We start from the raw sequence: 22,590 nt of genomic DNA on the forward strand, positions 1-22,590 counted from the left end.
GATAGGAAAAACCCTGTCAGCTAGTGTATAAGACATAATCAACTGTATCCCAATTTCAAAGGCATAGAAATAGGGGAAAATGTAGTTGACAAAGCAGCATATTTATCACTTTATAAGACCTAGAGTATTCCTTTTGCTATTTTATAAACTGTTTTTGTTCACTTAGTATATCTTGGTTGCATAGTTTACAGCATGGACATGCTGTTATTTCTTTAGGCAATTACATACTAAGGTTGTTTATAACCTCTTCCTACGGTAAGTGACCCCATGAGCATATCTTTCTATTTACATCTTTGGCATCTGTAAGGTGATTTATTTAGGGTAAATTAGTACAAGCAGAATTACTAGATATTCTAAACTTTTCTGATATATCTTGTAAAACTACCTCAAAACTCATTTCATTAATTGTCACTAGGTGTTACACATTTGAAAGACAATTTAAGAAGCAGAAACGCTGCCCTACTCCTTCTGTCCGCATGCCTCTTGCTGCTACTGCACTGAAACTCTTCCCACATCTTTAGGGCCATGTATGTGTGCAAAGCTGTGCAAATTTAATTAAGATATTGTAGCTTTCATGCCGGCCCCACCCCCGGGGTGCACAGACAGCAACTGAGACTGGTGTGGTAGCATGAGCCTGTAATCACAGCGCTTGGGAGGCTGAAAACAGGAGGACCACTAGGAGTCTGATCTGTGTTGTGAGCCCCTGTAGACCCTGTACTAAATACATTTAAAACAAAAAAGATATAGTTATCATGCTAAATTGTAGGTGCTACTCTTTAAATGGTATCAGTATCGTTTCATTAGCGTATACATATATATATGTAAATTTTTTTTTTTTTGGTGGAGCCGGGGATTGAACTCAGGCCCTTGTGCTTGCCAGGCAAGTGCTTATTCAACTGAGCCATCTCCCTGGACCCTTAGTTAAGCATATACTGCATATGTGTATGGATATACTCTGCATAAATTATGGTCAGTTCTTTCATCTTTTTATCTTGTGTGGTTTTCTAGTGCCAGAATTTTATTGTTTTTCTTTTTTGCCTTAGAAAAATCTCCACCTTAAGAGCATGTAAATATTCATCTCAATTTTCTTTCATTCTAACTTCTTATATCCAGTGCTTAACCCAGGAATGTCATCTCTATAGTTTCCAACTGGGGTATACTTTTCATGGATCCGGAGACAGGCCTGAAGAGGGAAGCATTGCTTTCTTTCTATAACCTGTTCACATATGCCAGCTTCCTCAACACTACCAGTGACTCAAGACTTTCACCTCTCGTCATGACAAATGCCCTTCTTGGTGTCCAGGATTTCCCACAAGCTCAGTCTTGTGTCTAGCCAAGTTGAGCCCATTTTTCTTCTTTTATCATGTGCCCTCTGCTCTCAGCTTTACTAAGACATTTCAATGAACTGAATTTTCAGTCAAAGACAAAATAAATTTCCCTTTAAAAGAAAATAACATTTTTAAAAGGAATTCTACCATCACAATTTAATTGTTGGAAGAAAAAGTTCACCAGATTCAAGGCGCTGGCCCTTTACTTGGGGCCCAGGGATGAGGGTCAGGATAACTGAGCACTTGAAAGTACCTGTTCAACTTTGAGGGGAAGTTGATGGGTTTTTGCTGGGGAACAGCTGTAAAACATTTATCCAATATTTGAAGGAGGTATTTGGTACACACACACACACACACACACACACACACACACACACGAGAGCTACGATTCACCGAGGGCTATACGCCCAGTGCCTAACACACTTCATGTGTACAAAGCCACACGACCCTCACTGCATCTTCTAATGCAGATATGATCATTACTCCTATCTTCTTTTTTTTTGGGTGGAACCGGGGATTGAACTCAGGCCCTTGCGCTTGCCAGGCAAGTGCTTATTCCACTGAGCCATCTCGCCGGCCCCTATTCCTATCTTCTCAGTAAAATAAGTGCTTTCCTGGCAAGCACAAGGGTCTGAGTTCAATCCCTGGTTCTGGATAAAAAAAAAAAAGCCACCTATCTCCTTGATAAGAAAAATCAGAAACAGAAAAGCAACGGCAAAGCTGGTGTCTGAGCCCAGGGAATCTGTCCCCGACCCACACTTTCATACGTATTATGCCAGGCTGCTGTACTGGATCAAATGGGCTATTTACCTGGAAGTGGTAAGACTATAAGCCAAACAGTTCATGATTACAAAGTCAAGTAAATGGCAGCATGGACGTTTTACAGGAATGCTCAGTTCCAGCCCCTTGCCCTTCTCATTTGAACTGTACTAAGCCAAAAGCCATCTTGGTGAGAAACGAGAGTGAAATCCAAAGAAGAAACTGGCATCCTCAACAATGGAATTTACCCTGCGGCCCCGGAGATGCCACCTTTGGGCCCGTGATCTCCAGGTTTGCTTGGTGATGCTGTTCATTTTCTGCCTGGTTCGATTCTACCTTTTTCCCAGGCGTTTTCTTATGATCTCCTTTGGGTTTCTTGACTCGTTTGACCTGGAATGTAATCTATGAAACACAAACGTGTTAGGGACGATCAGATTTGTCATTTACTGTGGAGACCAGTGGCCCTCAGCATAACCCAAATGCATGTACAAATGTAATGATTTTTTTTTTTTTTAATTTGATATAGGATCTTGCTATCCAGCTTGGACTCCCAAGAGATCCTCCTGTCTCAGCCTCCTCAGTGCTGGGATTACAGGCATGTACATATCTGGGGTTCTGAGGCTGGCACGGCATATGGTACTGGGGATGGAACTTGGGTCCTTGTGCTTGCCAGGCAGGTACTTAGACTGCCAAACTATCTCCCCATCCCCCAACTTATTATTTGATCACTGTATATGGCGTACTTGGAATAGTCAATGCACCCCATGAATATGTAGAATTATTATGCATCAACTAAATTTTAAAATGCATAGTTGTAGGGCCGGCCAAATAGCTCAGTGGACTAAAGCACCTGCTTAGGCAAAGCGCAGCGGCCAGGGCTTGATCCCTGGAGTACCATGCCGGCCCCACCCCCGGGGCGTGCAGAGACGAAATTGAGACTGGGAGTGGTGGTGCATGTCTGTAATCCCAGCACTCAGGAGGGTAACAGGAGAATCACTATGAGTCTGATCTATGTAGTGAGCTCACTTTGTAGCCCAGGTTGATCCTCAACTCTCAATGGACAATGATCCTCCTGCCTCAGCCTCCCCAGTGCTGGTTTACGGGCATGTGCCACCATACCCAGCAAGCTTAATTCTTAAAGGTCTAACTAAAAAAAGGTTAACAAAATGAACAAAATGATCAATCCTTATACAGCAGACACTGAAAAGTTCCAGGCCTGCAGGCTTTGCAGAAGTAGTGGCACACAAGCCCCATAGCAACTTCAGCCCCTGTACTTTCTGAGCCCTCTCAGACTCGGTACCATCCTAGGGCTACCCACAAGCCCTTACCCATTCTGTGGCTTCATCATCTTCGCTTCTGCAGTCTCCATAGCAAGAGCTTTTGGCCACTCCATCCTGGGGACCTTTCTTCAGGACCCGAATGCCCTGTAAGTCCAGACGTCGCCCCTTCATGTCTAGAGCTCCCCCAAAGCCTTCCAGGGGCCACGCCTGCTGGAATTCATCCACCAAAGCCAGGATCTCTTCTGACATCTTTGTTTCATCTGAGCTCTCCATCTCGTCTGAACCATTGCTTTCCTCAACCACAGTACCTGAAATTCAAGGACCAGTGTATTACAGCAGCCCCACGGAGCTCATTCAAGCACGTGCAACTTTAATCCACTCCTAGAGAAGCCTCGGGGCTGCTTTGGGGCACCTTTGCAGCCTACCTTCATAAAAATGCACCTGGTATCTTCAAAATCCCTCACAGAGCATCACTTTGTCATCCAGCTTTGGTCAAAAGCCTGGCTAAGAACAGTGGCAGTAGGTAGAGTGTAGGCAGTCAGAGTCTCTAGTGAGTATGAAAACCGTGTGCTATGTATTGCTTTTTGAAAGAAGATCCACTTGCTCTGTATACAAGACGTAGATGATAAAGATGAGGCTTACTATGAGAGTGTAATTTATTTAATATAAGGACTTCTTCAAGCTCTATTCCAATGTTAAGAAACATGACAGCTGCAGGTCCAGCTGATATAGCTGGCTTAACCGCCTTCCCTGAACGAGGATTTCTTTAACAAAAGAACTATCCTAATTCCACATGAAGGTTTCCACTTTCATAAAGGCTGATGGGCGTGATATCAATGTACTACTATTCTTTCCTAAAATGTTACTAAGTAAAATTTATGTTGCTCAAGCAAATAAAGACTCCCATGACGGGTCTCACTGCAGTGGTGTAGCAAACACCCTCTTCTGAGGACGCACTGCTTCCTTTACTCCCTCACAAAGGCCACTCTACCCACCAAGTTTCCCCCTTAGGGGAATCACCAGCTGAACAGTGTTGCCTGGAACGATAGGCTGACGCTGTGTGAGCCATCAAGCTGCAGCTCTCGGGGATAAGGGTCAGCCTATCGCTCCAGGGCAACACCGTTCAGTGGTGATTCGGGCTTGTCCAGGGGTGCCTGACATGGCAGGGATAATTACGTCAATGCAGGGCTCTCATGCTGATGGTGCTGACAGGGTGATCCCCTTCTAAGAAGGCTCAGTGTGGTCTCTGAGGATCTTGGTGTGAGAACTGTGGCCACCAGCACAGCTGAAAATGATAATGCTTTCAGCCATACCTGCAGAGGGCCAGCAGCGTAACTCCAGCTCTGGTGGCGTCTCTGTCCCATGTTTCATTACAGAAAATGGGAGGCTGGGGTGCTATTGCAAAGCTTTCTTATTCTTCTTTGGAAAAATGACAGGGCTCACGTATTTATTAGTAAGCCAAGACAAAATGTTCTCTTTTCAAGTTATGTTCTTTTGTTTTCTAAACAAATATGCTGGTTCCTAGGGCTTTTTATAATTACTATTTTTAACTGAGTTCTGAAATAGGAGTTTGCCGAAGCTTCTCCTTTAGGTCATGTACACGGAAGTGGCTACCTGCCGAAATCCTGCAGCCAATTGCAGAAATGCAGGCAGACAGAGGTCCAATTTTCAGCTCCTCTGTTTGCTAGGACATCCCCAATGCTCAGCATTAAACCTGGGGCAGCACTGAGCCAGATGGTTGTGGGAGGGATTACTGGGGACTCAGAGATAATGTGCTTTGTGAGGTCTTGAGAACCTGTTGCTCCTGCCTTTGCCTTGTCCTGCTGGCAGACTTTGTATGCTGAGGTGTGTCTTGCCACCTGCTGAGGCGCTGTCAGCCTGGCAGGCACACAGCTGGGCATCACACCCTGGCACTGCCTGGGCCACTGTGTGATGCGGAATGTCTCTGCAGCGCACCCAGGAAGCACCTGCACAGGGCTGCTACCGGGACCCCATGTGGCAACGTAAGCAGAAGGGTTGCACAGAATCTCATCTGCACAGTTCTCCCTAGTTATTCTTCACTGCATTTTAGGTTCTTCTCCTATCTTACCTTACTTCTCCTACCTTACCTTACTTATGGCTAGCAAAGGGCTCCTTGTACCAAGTACTGACATAGAAAGGGTTTGTAATAGATGTAGCCCAGTGAAAAAACACAAGCTTCAGAAGAAGTGGCTTTCCAGGGAGATGGCTCAGTGGAATAAGTGCTTGCCTGGCAAGTGCAAGGGCATGAGTTCAACCCCTGGTTCCACAAAAAAAAAAAAAAAAGCAGAAGAAGTGGCTTTTGGCAAGGGAATCCTGGGGGTAAACTACTGGTCTAGAGCACAGATGCAGCTGCACACCGCTACTGTATGTGTTTGGAAGCCTCTCCCTTTACTAAGTACGAACTGGAAGGCATCCTGCTGCTTATCTGTGGAAGTTCTGCACCCTCATTCCTAAAGGCCACTGCTTCCCTGTGCCCCCCCCCCCCATGGTAAGATGTCATCATCATGATTCTCAGTGAGAGGGCCTTTCCTTAGTGGACATCAATATTGGAACGGGGAGACTAAGGCATGCGCTGTTGGAAGCCAGCAGGCCTTTGCAAAGGCTGCCAGGCCCAGGTGATTGCGACTCCTCAAGAACAGCACTGTTCTTATTTTTATATTTATGTCCTGCAGGCTAGGAATCAGTCATGATCAATGTGCTATATCAGAAAAAACCTGATTTATTTATTTAGAACCTACTATGTATCTCTGTGCTATTAGCTGTTTGGGAAGGAACAGAGTATGAATGTTTCTGATCCTGAAGAATTAAATACAACTGATTTGTAATCAAATTGGAGACATAAAATTACATATATGGAACAATCTACTTTTTAAAAGGAAAAATATTTGAATACAATCACAAAATCCTTTTTAGGGGAAGGCAGACAGATTGCTACAGCAGGGTGAGGACAGCTAGCGTGGGCTCAGGGCCTGGGAGGCGCTCTTCAGAGCGACTTTTCTTGTTACGCAGCATGCATGCGTGGGCTCCTATACCCGCCCAGCTACAGTAAGGAGGGCCTCTGTGGAGGCACTGTGGATCGCAAACAAAGTCTAGGGCCGAAGTCCAGTGCGGCTGGACATGGCCTCCATTTGTTTACAGCTTCTTACAATAGAGTAATCCTTTACTTTGTTCTAATGGGTTGTCTTCAATTTATTTTCCTGTTTAAAACAGCTACATTATTTGATTAAAATACTTACAATCAAAAAAACAAATTAATCAGAACAAGAGTGCATGTGAAGACAGTAGTAAATTCTTATGGACGGTGGGCCACATCCAGAATGTCTGGGAATGTCAGGAAGAGGACGCATTGCTAAGGAACCCTGTTTCTTAAGCAGAATAACAGTAACAAGATGAGGCCATTACAGTGCTGCACGCTGGAGCTGGGGTAGCAGTCAGGTGGAATCATGGGTGGGGGAAGCAGTGGTAAAAAAGGACAGAAGGTAAGAAGCCCAGTTAGAACAGTGTTTCGCAGTTAAAAGTGGGCCGACGACAAAGAGAATTCTTTAAAAGGGGCAGGAGAGAGTGAGAGATATGTGAAGACTAGGTAGAGAAAAAATGAGTAACATGGTAGGCTTAAAGATGATTTGAATATTCTACAGTCTACTGTGAAATACGGGCTTTTTACAATGTGAATGCAGGTTTGTAGTCTGAATGTGAAGACACAGAGCTAGGAGAGTCCAACAGGAAGAGGAATTGGGATGTCAGACACTTGTCATGAAGTCATTTAATAAATGAAGGCTGGAATGGCACAACCCATGGAGCTTAAGGGCAGACTAGAAGGGATGGAGGAGACGTCCGCAGGCACTGCCCTTCGTAGAAACTACCCTGTACGGGGCCCTCTACAGCTGGAAAACCAGAATTCTAGTTTGGCAGAGGGGCAGGATGATAGACTTCAATTATGCTTAAAGAAAGCAATACAACTCAGGCTTGCTGCCTGGGGAGCAGATGGTATGACAGAAAATAAACACAGAGACTGAGACCCACATCTCTATTTTTATTTTGTCTTCTTAAGATACCTGGTACCATTTTCACACTGGAAGAAGAATAAATATTGAGAAGTCGCGAGTAAAGTTTGCATGAGTTCATGGTTCCAACTTGGATGCAATCTAATCCCAGGCACTAGGAAAAGTGCTGAGAGATGGGGATGAGCTGCTGTGGCCCTGGCCGACTACGGGGCAGACCAGCATGGCCTGCAGCAGGCCAACCGCACTTGAGGTGCAGGTTGAGGCCGGGCACCTCCACTAAAGAGCTTTCCCTGACAGAGCACACCCACAGGACATGTACTCGGCGAAAGTACTCTGAAGCACCTTCAGTGAAGAAGAACCAGGGAAGCCAAGGGTGTTTCCGGTGGCGAGAGCAGTGGCTGATACACTGGACCAAAATTGGGGCTTCAAAGGGCTTTTGCTAGAAAGATTTGGAAAAATTCTAGAGGACTTCAAAGATGATAATGAGACAGAAAGTCATCGTACACTGGATGTGGTGGCGCGCACCTGGAATCCCAGCACTCTGGAAGCTGAGGCAGGAGGACTGGCACAAGTTCAAGGTCCGTCTGGGCTACACAGTGTGTTCAAAGCTAGTCTGGAACATATATCAAGACCTTGTTTCAAAAAACCAAAATAAAAATTAAAAAAAATTAGAAGCCATAATATAAGATAACTTGCTAAAGAAGACACTTTTTAGATGAAAGGAAGCTAAAATGGGGGAGGGGCAGGCAGGAACAATAGTCATCTTCAAGGGCATGTGACACTGAGAAGAGCACGAAGTCTGTTGGCAAAACAGGAAAGGAAAAGCTGTACTTCAACTCCACACAAGGAAAGAGCCGAACAGGTGAAGATGGAAGGGGCCACCCAGGGAAAGACCATGGTCAGGGTGCCTGAGATGGGAGCGGAAGCCAGGCAGCGATGCTACAGGGATGCCACGCAGAGGGAGAGAGACACCGGGGCACCAAGGAACACGACTGCGTCTCACCACACCCAGCACTACCAACCCTGGAAGCTGAGCAGTGGGGCGCCAAGGATGCAAAGATGAGTGTGAGCCTCAATGAGATGGTGGATGGTGAGTGAAAACGGCAGTCAGACATCCTAAGAAACAAGCAGCAAAGCATAGGCTTTTCCAGTCTGGAACAAAGCATCTCCTGCAGACCACACCAAGAGCTCAGAGTGCTAAGCTGTGGCTTTGGGAGGAGAGCAGGCACATCTCGCCTCTGACAGGGACCCCTGAGGGAGTGGGACCCCACCAGCAGAGGGCCCTGCACATGCTGTCTGGAGTCCCAGAGCTCTCTCTCTTTTTTTCTTGTGGTACCAGGGACCGAACTCAGGACCTTGTGCTTGCCAGGCAAGGACTTCTTCCACTGAGCTATCTACCTGGCCATTCCCAGGGTTCTCTTGGGAGGGCAGTGATCCCATTTGAAGTGAGACTGCAAACTTGCAGATTGGCTTATAATTTAATAATAAATAGTAGCATACAATTTCAAACCAGTAATCAGAAAGCACAGAAGGCTGAGGAAATCACTCAGAGGTAGTTAAATTTACTTCTGAGCAAAAAATAATAATCATGAGCTTTAACTTCCGTAACATTCCTTCTTTTAAGTGAGTCAGTATAGTGAGAAAAAAACAGAGAGCTTCACGATAACCAAGAAAAACGAAGAGGGACTCCCTGGTAATGAGCGTGCGGACAAGGTAGGGTTCTCTAATTAACAGCTGTTCATTGAGCAACTACTACTTGTGCGTGCTGTGAGGAAGTTAGCTCACCAGCGGTCTCTGGGTCCTGAAGTGTACAGTAGGTCATTCTGGATTCTATCTTGTACCACGCACAAAAAATAAATGCTTCTGAAGATTTTTCACTGAACTACTCAAAATCGCCATATGGGACATTTTTTGGTTCACTCAATTTAAAATCAACAAGGTAAAGAAAGCTGTTTAACAGTTAGCAGGTGGCAGAGCTGGGACATGACAGTCCTCCAGTTGCACACCTGCGTTCTTTCTCACATGGACTGGGGCTGTCAGGGAGGACCCAAGACCAGATGCGATGCAGCAGTGATTTTAATCAGTGGCAAAGTTTTCATCAATCTTTAGCAAAATGATAAAGTTTTTAAAAGGACATCTAAACACACCTTTTTCTCTTTGATGAATATTTGTTGCTGTAGTTTTGATGAAGACTGACCTTCACTTTGAGATCATCTTTGTACTTTCCTGACATTCAAATGTTGTTTTATAAAATAATGGTAGTAGCAGATATTAGTTTTCTTTAAGTCACTTTACTGATTAAAAAATTTTAGCCTGAACTACATAGGGAGACCATTTCAAAATACCAAAACAAAAACAAAACCCCCCCCAAAACCAAACAAAAAAAAACCCCAAAACAAACCAGACCCCAAAAGCCACCCCCCAAAATTGTACCCCATTAAACCTCTCTTCCTGAGAATCGCAGGTAAAAGAATAATGCACATCACCTGCTGTGGATTGGAGGAGGGGGTGCCAGCTGCCAAGTCTCAATTTTCTCACCCATGTATGGCTTACTACTGTTTCACAGAGACAGTCAACAATTCCTAGTACTTTGGACATTACAAAGTACCACACAAAGGTGGTAGCTGTAATAGCTAATTGATACTGGAGGGACCTACCTCTTTTTCTTTGCATTTTCCCCTGCATTACATTTCTCAAAACGTCTTTAATGTCTATGCTTGGCTTTTATTGTAATGCACTATCTCTATTAAAAAGTGAGAGCTTTTCTGATTGTGCTAGCTATACTATAGACGGTCTCCTGCGTGCACACAGTAAACTTTACAGCTATAGCTGCATGGATTTGTTGTCAGTACTTAGGGAATGAGAAAAAGATTCCCAGGAATCAGACACAGGGCAGAGAGCAGCTCCTACCTGACAGTGAAGTTAGGGAACAGTCATTATCGTGCTGTGGACTGAACTAGAAGCATGAAAAGGGCCCCAAGGGGAAGGTCTGTGTGCTGCTCACGGGACCTGGAGTACCTTGTTTCAGGCAGGACCACTGCTCTTTTTATCCCCAGTGTGAGGTGGAACGGAACTCCACAGGGAACACGGAACTATAGTAATGTAAGACTATGATACTATAATCTGTCATTTCAAGTGATGATATGTTTGTGAAGAAGGGAGACAAAGAACAACATTTTAGTTGGGTTTTATTCTGAATTGCCCCCCCCAAAAAAAAGGCTAATTCAGTATTGAGAAATGTCTTAGTCATTAAAGACATGTGGAATAAAGTCTCCCTAACATTATCCAATTTTCCTCTGTTGATTTTCAGTATGCCCCACAACTTCATGGTATTCATTTAGTTATGTGAGTATCCTGATGCCAAAAAATGACATAACATTGCCAGAGTCCAAAGAGAATTTATCTCACTGGGATGAACAAACTGAATAAACCACACTTTATGAATAAATCTCTTCTCAGTTGGTAAGTGGGCCTTAATTTCCTTAAACCCCAATAGTTTCTGATAAGAGATTAAGCAGTGCTCTTATTTTTTAGGTTCAGCTTGTTTCTTTTTTTAATTTTTTTGGTGGAACTGGGGATTGAACTCAGACCCTTGCGCTTGCCAGGGAAGCGCTTATTCTACTGAGCCATCTCCCCAGTAGTTGCTACATGTTATTGTGTATACAGGAAGGAAATTATTTCATTAACAAATATTTGCATGCACAAGGAATATAAAGTTATATAGAACACAGCATATACGAAGCTCAACCTTTGGTGGGAGATAAGACATAAGAGCAATTAATGTGTATAAAATGTGCTTTGAAAAAAGTAGGAGCGAGACAATAGAACACCTAAATGCTTGAAATGCTTCACAACGGAAGTGCCACCTGAACTGGGTCCTGGGGATGTGTGCAGAGGCCGGCCATCTGGTGCAAGTGCACACACCGGCCTGCCCGAGAGACAGGCAGGCTCACAGGCGGAGTGGGAAAGGGGAACAGAGGGCGCAAGTGTGTACTTCCTGCCACCTAGTGTGCTAGGTGACAGAGCTGCAGAGGAACTGAGGGCCACTACTGCCTTGCATCCCCCAAGACCTCTTGACTCTTCCAACAGGTAATAAGAGAACCACTGGAAAATTTAAAGCTGGGGCAACTTACCTGACCAGAAATACATTTTAGAAACAAGTCTGTGGACACAAGCTGTGAGAGTTAAGCTGCACGCCATTTTGGCTGGCTCTAGAGCTACCTAGGCAATTAAAAAAGCATACTTCAGGGTGTGTCTGGGGCAGGCATGGAGGTGTGAGCTTCGGCAACCTATCTGGGCCTGGGCCCTCTTCTCTAACTTTGCCCCTGCTCTGCTTCCTGGCTGCCATGAACTGGGCATGCCCTTCTGCCACTGTGACACTGCCTGGCAGCCAGATGACCACGGGGGAATCCTCTGAAACCTCTCTCGTAAGTTGTAGGTGCTGGGTGTTCTGCCAGCAGTGGGAGAGCTGACTGATACACACAAAATATTAGGAGCAGTGTCTGCTTCTGATTTTAAATTTCTGTATCATTTATATTGTATTCTCTTGTCATTTGTCTCCATATGTTTTTCTCTTGGTATATAAACTAAAATAACAGACTAGAGCCAAGAAACCAAAATAAGAGATCACTGGAACAGCAAAGCTAGAAAGGGATTAAGTCTGAATTCAGGCAATGGCAGAAGGCACCAATAACGGATTCACCAGGGCCTAAGAGACTAACTGGATGTAGTGCAGCCTGGGTGACTGCGGCACATTAACAGATAGCCAGAGTACAGGAATTGCAAACAGATGAGGAAATAGGGCACAATAAAGTCAAGTTCAATTTTGGGAATATTAAAGTAGGTGTGGCACATGAAGACATTTTTATGTTAAAAAGAGGAAATAACACTAGGAGTTGAAGAAAATGTGTTGACCCTCTTTCAGAGGGTCCTTCTTCGGCAGCATCCAGGGACTGTGGGTTGTCAAAATAACACTAGGAGTTGCAGAGAATGTGTTGACTAAAAGTACAGATTAGGAGCCACAAGTGCGTTTAAAGGAGTGAAATTCCTATGAGGTTAGACAAAGAAAGGTAAGAAAATTTAAGACCACCGCTAGGATACTAGGAACCCCAACAAGGAAAACGCAGAATAAAGCCTAACGGAAGGAAACTGAAAAAGATGACCTGAGGATAGGTAAGAGCTAACAACATGGGATTCTGGAAGCTGAGAAGAGAGGAGTTTCCAGAAGCAGGAAATTGTGCAGAGTTCAAAATGTATTATCAAGTGGAATCTGAGGAGGCCTGGAGGAAACGTCCATTAGTCCCAATCTTCAAATTTTACTGGGCTAGTAAAACTCTCCCATGACTTAGGAGTCCTGATATTGAGAAAAACTAGGCCATACCTGAGTCACATTTGTTTGAGAGAAAGACAACACTGAGGTGAAAGGAAAGAGAGTGAGAAGAGCAGTTTATAAGTAGAGCTCATGCTTGAGCTTCTACACGAGTGGCTCTTAAAGAGGGAACAAACTCTTGAAGGGAGAGAAAAGCTGAGCTCAAAGCTTGAGAGTTGATTTTTCCCCAGAAGCACAGCTCAGGTCAAATCAACTTACTTTCAAGTCTAAAGGCATCAGGGCCCCTCCCTGAATTCTCAACAGAGACTCCAGGATCTTCCTCTGTTCCTCTTTCAGAGGGTCCTTCTTCGGCAGCATCCAGGGACTGTGGGTTGTCAAAATATTTCTGTTTGCCATGGCTGTTGTCCAGGGCTGTCTCATGACAATTACCTCAATGACAAGAGACACAGACAGATCACATTAGAAACATCTCTCTTGCACCGACCCATAACACAAGGGCCCAAAATATCAAGAAGAACAAAAAGCGAACAACGCTAGTGTTTCTCCAGCACGAGCCACTCTCACAGCCAGATCTTGTCTGGGATCAGACTGTGCCCTGAAGTCCGAGTTTCAACCGCTAGGTTCTGGTACCAACCATTTGGGGAGAAAAACTGACCACACGGACCAAGCCCCACGATACTGTTCCCTTCTTAACAGCTGGGAAATATTTCCTTGAAGTTAACAATATCATGAAAACATTTTTCTTCTCTTTGTTTTCCAAAGTGAGGCATGGCCTATTAGTTACCTGAGTAAGCCTGAGATGGACAAATCAAAGCAAGGTACTTTTCTTGCATCACAGATAAAATAAGACATACCAAAGGTGAGGGATCATAAAAAACTAAAAACCAAGGAATTATAGGAGGGTCATGGCAGAGATTTCCATATTTAAGACTGTGGTATAGCAAAGGCTCCTATTTTTCTTTCAGAATGCAAGTTTGGTCATGTGGTTTAAGACTTATCTAAGCACAAAATATCAAAGCTTGAATGAAATTATTGCATTTTTGGTACTGTTTTAACACATGTACTGAGTGACTTCTACTATGGTTTTGTTGGCAAAGGGTTTTAAAAAATATTTATTTATAAAAAAATTTATTTATTTGGTATAGGGTCTCACTACACAGCTTGAACTCAGAGTGATCCTCCTGTCTCAGCCTCTCCAGTGCTGGGATTACAGGCATGCTCCACCATGTCCAGTTTTGGTGGCTGGCACAGCACCCCTGGGGTTCTAGCACCGCCAAGGCATGTGGTAATGGGGATGGAGCCTGGGTCCTTGCACTTGCCAGGCAGGCACTTGGACCACTAAGCTATCTTCCCAGCCCTGGAGACAAAGATTTCAAAAGTGAGCACACAGTTATACAAAATGGTTTCCTTTTGGTGTATTTGTACACTGATCATGGGTCAAAGGGTTTTGATCCTACCAGGGAGTGTGTGTTAATGTAGACAAACCCCCCAATATTTAGCTCCACCCAGGGGCCATTTTCTGGGTAAAGGAACACTAGGATCTTGTATCTGACATGTCAGTTATAGGACTATCCCAGGTCCCTTTGCTGTCCCTGGTTTATTCCTGCTGCTCTGGCTTGACAAGCAAGGAACCTTCCTCTTCCTTTATGTCATATTTACACTGTCACTGAAGACACACAGTTGGTGGAAAAGTATAAACTTCCTATCAGAGGACAATTATCAGGCTGAGATTGTACAAATAACAGTTCTCCTTGACCAGGATATTCAAACATATTTTCTTTCTCTTTTTTAAATGTATTTGGTACAGGGTCTCACTATGTAGCTCGGACTCATAGTGATCCTCTTGTTTTCAGCCTCCCCAGTGCTGGGATTACAGGCGTGCGCCACCATACCCTTTCTTGGTGGCTCAGCATGCGCCCCAGCGCAGGGCCAGCAGCCTGTGGTGCCAGGGATTGAACCTGTGCTTGCCTAAGCAGGTGTTTAGTTTGCCGAGTTGTCTCGCTGGCCCTTCAAACATATTCTAAAAGCTTGCATTTTTAGGGAATGGTGTTTCAGAGAGATGTGTGTATATAACCAAGCACTCTCTGCAGTGATGGATGTACAAGGAGCCTTTTTCTAGTGTTGATGGCTTCCTTTCATGTTTCATAATTGAAGAACGGACTTCTCAGCTACTTCCCTTATTGTACCAAGAAGTGCAATGAACCCAGAAACTTTTCCATAGAAATAAACATACAGTAAGGGGACCCCAGGCTTCGGGATTTGCTTTGCAATTTTCTAGTTCTACACTCACGCATGTCTGAGGCGACTACACGCAAAGTTATGTCAGAAAGGGAGGCATCTTCACTTTAAGAGTTTTCTTGTTTAAGAAACTTTCGAACAACTTGAGAAGACAGGTAAACAACACAACAGGTAGCAGTGTGCTGGGCCAACTGAGTGTTTGGGAGACAAGCCGCAGAACACATGGGCTTAGATAGGGCCAAGTGCAAGGAAGGGGCCAACATTTGTTAAGCACTTCTTTTTTTTCCTTCCATTTATCTGCGATAAAAACCTTGTGAAATATTATTAACCCCCCCCTTTTTTTTTGCATATAAGGAAATGGATCACCAGTAAATTTCGGCAACTGGCCTACAGTCCAACAGTAACTGGTAGCTGTGGGGTCTGGATCAGGTCTGTCCTAACCCCAAGTTTCCTGGCTTTCACTGCTGTGCTGCCCTTAACAAAGAGGAGAGAAGGCAGCAAAGGAGGCCGGGAAGAGTAACGCAGCAGGCAGAGTGGCAACAGGAATTCTCAACAGGGAAGTATGTGGGGAGTGATGAGGAGTGCAGTGGGACAGTGACACGGGCAGTACGAGGGCACAGTCACCCACGGAAGGGTGATGGGCAAGGAGTGGCAGGGAGGAGGCTGCTGACTTTCTCCGCCTTCCTCAGAAGCCAGAGGATGCTGATTTGACTCCACTTCTGTCTTTGCCATCTGATATACAGCAGCTAGGGATGAGGAACTAAGTGTGGAAACATTACAACAGAGTCACGGCCACAAACAACTCCGCACACCCAGCTGGCTATCATGTACTATAAAGAACACTACACTCCTCGGAGACAATTCTTAATTGGGATATAAATAAGCCTGGCTATTAAAAGCAGAGATCAAATAACAATAACAATGGCACTGATGAAAGCATTTTTCACCTTGACATGTGCTGTGTAAGATTTAACATTACCAAGCAAAGGACATACCTGTGACGGAATAACCTACTGAAATTCTGAGTTTTCTGGAGTCATTTTTCTTCTCCGTTCATTGTATCTCGTTTCTCTCTCATCCTTTTCTTACTGTAAACATTTAATTGGTTCTATCTTTTTAAATGTGTGGGACTTCTAACATACGGTGTATATAAAACCCTGATGCTACAATTAGTCCTCCCACAAGGCCTCAAACCTAGGAACCCTCCTGAAGTGAGCCCTGCACATTCCAAGAATCCCTTGCCCTCCAACTCACAACATCTCTCCAAGGAGAGCAGAAAAGGCCAAGGGAGGAAATCTAGAGGGCCAAAGAGGTGTGTTACAGTTAGGGGATTTTCTTGCATGTAGGCAACATCAAATCATCAAATAAAAACTACATGCTTTAAGATAAAGAACGCTTAATATTAACCTTCTTATACTAACAATTAAAAACTGGCTTAGAGTGCTGGTGTGATTGCATGAGTACTAGGATAACAACAGAAAGTCAAGCTGCCTAGTTTTTAAATTAGTTTTTGCAGTGGTCTAAAGGGGAAGTGAGGAAGTTCAGCCTGAACTAGGTCTGCTCAGGCCCACAGTAAGGTTCACGTCAGCCCAAATGGGAAGTAAAGTTGCATATATGGAAAAACACTTCACTTCCTGGCAGAGGAGAAGACGCTCTCATTTAAGAAGCAAGAAATTTTTGGAGAAGGAAACGTGACTATGCCTGGAAAGAAAGAGGTCATTCCGAGGTGTGTTCCTACTGATTCTGCTGATGCAGATGCCAGGAGACTGCGCGGCTTAGACGAGCCTGCAGAAGTATGTTTCTATTTAATTTTTTAAAAACGAACTACATGATTTAGATGAAATGTTTTAGATAGTAAGGTCCCAAGTGAAAATGCAAACATTTTTCTATGTGTGCTTTACACTTGCTTGCCAAGCATTTAACATCTAATTGAAATTCTAGGAGTTTTTTTTTTTTTTCTCTCTCAGAAGCAGAGACTACAATTTAAGTATCAACTCACTATACGAATGCAAAGAAAGGTATTTCCAATTCTGGAAGTGCTGTGAGATCACAGACACATCACACATCAACTCTTTCTGGTGCTTTGAACATCTCCTGTATAGACCGGGTTGTCAACATGGACCTATCTCACCAGGGTGTCCTAGAAAAAAAAAGCAGTTAATATACCTCGGCCAAGTACAAGTTTCCTGAGGGATAAAGGTGCAGTTTATCTGGTGGCGAGACAGTTTCTCTAAGTCAACTAAGTTCTCAGGAACTCCTGTCACATCTGAGGCAGGAAATCACCTTTCTGCTCATGTCACTTCTGTTCACAAAGCTCCTAGAAGATACTTTCCACTTTCTAGAGTTGAGTTACCATCTATGTATTTGAAAGGACCCTTATTGGAATGAACTTATTCAAAAGGAAGGTCTTACTGAGACGAGCTGTGGATTTCTGCTGGTCTGTGGAAAGGAGCAGTTATTGCTTTTTTTTTTTTTTTTAATTTTTTTGTCTTTTCTTTTTCTCTCTTCATTTCTTTTCTTTTTTAAAATGTATTTAGTACAGGGTCTATAGGGTCTCAGTACGTAGAGTGGACTCAATAGTGATTCTTCTGTTTGCAGCCTCCCAAGAGCTGGGATTACAGGTGCGCCCCACCACAACCAGTCTCAATCACTGTCTCAGTGCACCCTGGGAGCAGGGCTGGCACAGCAGGCTCGGGGATCGAACCCCAGCCTCTACGCTCTGCTTAAACAGGTGCTTTAGTCCGCTGAGCTATCTGGCTGGCCCTTAATTTCTTATAACTTTTTTTCTTTCTCTTTCCAATTTTGCTTGCATATATCTGGTAATCTGAACAACTAATTGGAAGACAACACTAAGTGATACAACAGATACTGTCAAATTTGTGTTATTTTGTTTAGTGAAATTCTGTATCATTTGTAATTTTTTTTTCAATACTATTTTGCATTGTTTTAAAAATAAAATAAATAAATGGACACTTACCTTCTGAACTGTATAAATTAGTAAATAGGTCCTGCATTTGGTACCTTAGGTTCTGCTAGAGATAGTTATAACAAAGAAGTGCTGCTGAGCCTGGTGTTGCATACCTGTCACCTCAGCAGAAGGACTGCTGTGAGTTCAAGGTCAGCCAGGTTACACAGTGAGTTAAAGGCAAGCCTAAAAAGCCTGAATTACATAGAAGATGCTGTGTGAAAAAAAAGCAGAGCAGGCCCAGTGAGATAGCTCAGTGGACTAAGTTGCTGCTTAGGTAAGCACTTAGGTCCGGGGTTTGATCCCCAGGACCCCATGCTGCATGGGTTCTGCCTCCGGGGCACACTGAGCCAGCCACCGAGTCTGAGCGTGGTGGTGCACACCTGCAATCACAGTGCTGGGGAGACTGAAAACAGGACGATTGCTATGAGTCCGAGCTGCGTAGTGAGACCCTGTACTGATACTTTTCAAGAAAAGAAAAGAATATAGATTGAATTTACTTAGCATGAAAAAAAAAAAAAAGCAGCAAAGCAGAGCAGAGCAGAACAGAACAAAATACAACAAAACAACAAGAAGAAATGCTACATGTGAACTGAGAAGCATCAAACTTTATAAGAGCCAAATAAGTAAAGCTAACGTCAAGACACGGCCACCAGTTTTTCAGCATCACACGCAGTAGTTAGAAGATTATGTAAGTTCAGATCCTGTTTGCCATGTTTTCCAGCTCTGTAAAGCAGGTCTCCTTCATGCCCTTGAGGTAGAATTTGATTGAGACATCTACCTTCATAATTATTACATGAAAGAAATGGGTATCAATTTATTTATTATATTTCAGTTCATTTTATTTCAGAACAAATTGAATGAATCCTCACTATGTTTAAATTCTGATTTCTATATTGTTTCAGTGTTTTATTCCAAATCATTTAAGCAAATATAAGTAAATATTTAGTATTGTGGGCTTGTCATTTTCTGATTGTCATATGTTTGATTCCCACCCCTTTTTGATATTTTCTCTTTTTAAATTTTGGAAAATAAATGATACAAATGGAAAAAAAAAATAAAGCAGGACTCCTTGCTTTTAAGCTATCAGATGCCTCACATGCAAATTAAGTTTAGCACTAGCACCACTTCACCAGGGTGTTGAGCATTAAGTGCAAAGAACTAGATCACTGGCCAGAGCAAGGGAAGCTGTTCCGAGGGCCAGCTGTCTCCAGACTGGTGAACTGGCTGCCAACAGTGAGCAGGGCGGCTGCGCAGGAGTGAGGTGGAAGGAGCGCCAGGCGTGCGGCAGCCTGGACAACTTGGCCAGACTCCATCCGTGCCGAAGCAGAAAAAGGAGCATTAGCGGGGCAGTCTGAGCTCAGTGTGTGCAGCGGGCAGGGCTGGTGTGCCTGTGGTTAGCTCCGCTTTAACAGGCATCGATTATACTCTGCTGTCTCCTATCTTAGAATGGCTACCGTGGAGGAAGCTTTCTGATACATTCGATTAATATAAAGCACCTGGAAGGAAAGTGCAGCTACCTTGATTCTTTTTTTTTTTTTTGGCGGAACCGGGGATTGAACTCAGATCCTTGCATTTGCCAGTCAAGCGCTTATCCTACTGAGTCATTTCCCCGGCCCCTACCTTGATTCTTCTAACATGCATGAATCGCCTTTAGCAGGACTTGCCTTTACCTCTGCAGCAAACTGCATTCAAAACTATGCAGTTATAAAACTTTTTGTTTTGCAAATAGGTAACTTAGAAATGCATTGTATATGTTTCATTTTATTATAATGTTTCCCCACAGTATTATTTTATGGTATTTATTTCTCTAGTAAAATATAGTCTGTCTTTTACAAAAGTAGTAGGATAAATTATGAAGTGAATACAAGTCTGTCTTTTAGCTCTTTACACTATTACACAAAGCAACTTGAAAATGTTATCAGGAAGCCACTGCTTGCGTGGCTTGTGGGGCTCTAGTAACACGCAGAATTGACAGGCAAACACCAGAGGAAAGAAACCTTACTGGGAACAGATACACGTTTCTGATTTATACTTACAAGGGCAGTGTGAGGCCAGCAGCCCTTCCACCAAGAGGAATGTTCCAGGGTGTGAATTCAAATTCTCCTTTCGTTAGGGCTCGCACATGAGCCTGGGCAAGTCAATTTATGTCTGTATTCAAAATGAGAGATGAGCAACCGTCCTATGACATGGAGATTCTTGGGAGACACCATTAAGAAACTGTTGCTAAGGCAAGAACACAGAATGCAATTTTGCGGGAAACACTGGCTGTTGATGACTGTGCCTGAGAGACAAACAAAGACAACGCACCGCCTTGGCTCTGCACTCTCCTCCACTTGAGGCACATGTTTCAAAAGAGGACTGGCCCTTCAGATACGTTCTTATTTAGCAGTTACTGCTGGATGGAACTCTTCGCGGGGGTGTTTACAGTAAGGTTATGCACTGACTGACCGTAAAGGTGCAATGCACAGAGCGAAGAGATCACACTGGAGACCTGAAGTCTGCAACTGCAGGCATATGCCAGCATCTCCTGGTGAAGGAGTCAGAAAGAGTTGGACGGGAAACAAAAAGAAAAGCCTAACATCCCATAAGTAGGTGTGCATTTCCCTTTTACAAAAGTATAGTGTTCAAGCCCATTGTGGAGAATACTCTATCACAAACAGAAAGGGAAATGGTTTTGTCCAAGGGCTCCGGGCTGAATTAGTTTCTGCAGAACTGTACTTTTAGAGCAGAAAAGGAGAACTGGCTGCACATATGGACTCTTCATCTTGCCGTGTGGCGTTCTCCTAAATAACTAAAGCACAGGAAGCAGCGTCAGCGTTAGCTGAGCCAGACACTACTTCAGCAACGGAATCCGAGTTCTGGGCAGTGTAACCGCCTTGCACACGTGAAGGCTCAGATTAAATCTCCACACAAGAGAACTTAAACATTCATTAGAACTTTACTAAGACAATTTACTGTGGAGAAATTATATTGGAATAAAGGAATATTAACTGCAAGAACTATTTTTTATCATTTTTTTTTTTAGAATTTAAACCTCTGGTTTTAAATCTAGGGCAATTTTCTCCACTACTTGGGAGCAAAACTTTACAGACCTCCTTTACTGATTTATCCACAAATGTTAACTCTTTATTTATTTTTATGTATTTGGTACAGGGTCTCCCTATGCAGCTCAGACTCATAGTGATCCTCCTGTTTTCAGCCTCCCCAGCGCGAGGATTACAGGTGTGCACTGCCACACCAGATCTCGGTGGCCGGCTCAGCACGTCTAGGGGCAGGGCCAGCACAGCATGTGGTGCCGGGATGAAATCTTGGCCCTGTGCTTGCCTAAGCTGGCACCTAGTCTGCTGAGCTATCTCGCTGGCCCAAATGTTAATTCTGGTTGAACTGTTTTTTTTTCTTAGGAGAGGTTTATTTTTTGTTTTTGGTGCCAAGGACTGAACCCAGAGCTTCCAGCTTGCCAGGCAAGCATTCTACCACTGAGCCAAATCCCCAGCCCCTCAAATGTTAATTCTGAATGAGGAGCAAAAGGGACTTTCTGGGGTAACTATCACTAAAAAATGGAGCCTAGAGGTGGGAGAACATCTATTAGCTGTCTTACCCTTATAATGGGTAAGACACTTCCTTTTCTCTCCCCTCTTTTATGGTGGGAGGTGTAAACTTTAAAAGGAGATCTGTATTTATATGTGTGCATTCAGTGGGGGTTCCTACAACCCCAGGCAACCACTAGGTCTACACAACTTCATTAGTCTTTATTACTTTTACCCCTTCAATATACTGAATAGCTCAAACTTGAAATACCATCAGTTATTCGCCACAGGGCTAGATTTCATGTAGCATAGACTGGAAGGCAGAGGGCAGGTGTGGAAGACTCAGTGGGCTTGGGTATGGAGATGATAAAAGAGCTATTCCTGCTCCTGAGGAGCTGGGGAGTCTAGGCAGACAGCTGTGTGAGAGGAAGTGAAGGAAAGGCTCATTACTATGATCCTACATTACTTATAATTAGGGGCCAGGTAAGTCACAGGGAGAAGTGGGCCCTGGAGGATGGGAGTTGCGTGAGTAGAGTCAGGGAAGACCTGCAGAATGTAGGTGCATGCACACACACGGAACCAGGACAGCAGGAGCTATGCAGGAAAGAGAACTGACCCCGTGGGTTGTTTCGCAAGGCTTTGGTACCAGGAGGTGGACATGAAAGTGCCTGTGCAGTTGGTGTAGCCAGACTCAGCACACTCAGCTGGCAGTGAGTCAGCTTCCATTCTTTTTTTAAGAAAATATTTATTTATTTTGTGTGTGTGTGGCCAGTTCAGCCCACCAGGGGGCGGGGCTGGCATGTGGTGCTGGGGATTGAACCGCAGTCCCTGTGCTTTTGCTTAGCTTATTCTAAGTAGGTGCTTTAGACCACTGAGCCATCTCACCAGCCCAGCTTCCATTCTTAACTGATACGTCTACATGCACAGGGGGCTCCTTGGGTCTCCCAGGGACCCAGCTTTAAGGCCTGCCATTGCTTTGCTTTTCTCCTGCTATAAGTCGAGCAGTCACTGCTAATGCTGAAAAAGGACTCAAGTAAGAAAATAAGACTTTAGTTCTGGTCTTTTTTTTTTAAAATTTGTGTGTGTATGTGTGTGTGTGGCCAGCTCAGCCCACCGGGGGGGGGGGGGGGGGGGGG

General features: G+C 44.1%; 1 protein-coding gene across 2 annotated transcripts in view; it reads right to left on the minus strand.

Moving 5' to 3' along the window:
• Ttc17 (tetratricopeptide repeat domain 17) overlaps window positions 1–22,590 on the minus strand; it is a 108,939-nt gene that overhangs the window by 35,552 nt on the left and 50,797 nt on the right. For both annotated transcript variants that reach the window (XM_023710703.1, XM_023710704.1), the window contains exons 17-19: window positions 12,980–13,150; window positions 3,416–3,675; window positions 2,336–2,489 (exon numbers count right to left, since the gene is read on the minus strand). In XM_023710703.1, the coding sequence (XP_023566471.1) occupies window positions 2,336–2,489; window positions 3,416–3,675; window positions 12,980–13,150 (585 nt within the window). The remainder of the gene's footprint in view (window positions 1–2,335; window positions 2,490–3,415; window positions 3,676–12,979; window positions 13,151–22,590) is intronic.

The sequence above is a fragment of the Octodon degus genome, unplaced genomic scaffold (assembly GCF_000260255.1).
Source record: "Octodon degus isolate 3935 unplaced genomic scaffold, OctDeg1.0 scaffold00018, whole genome shotgun sequence".
Classification (NCBI taxonomy): domain Eukaryota; kingdom Metazoa; phylum Chordata; class Mammalia; order Rodentia; family Octodontidae; genus Octodon; species Octodon degus.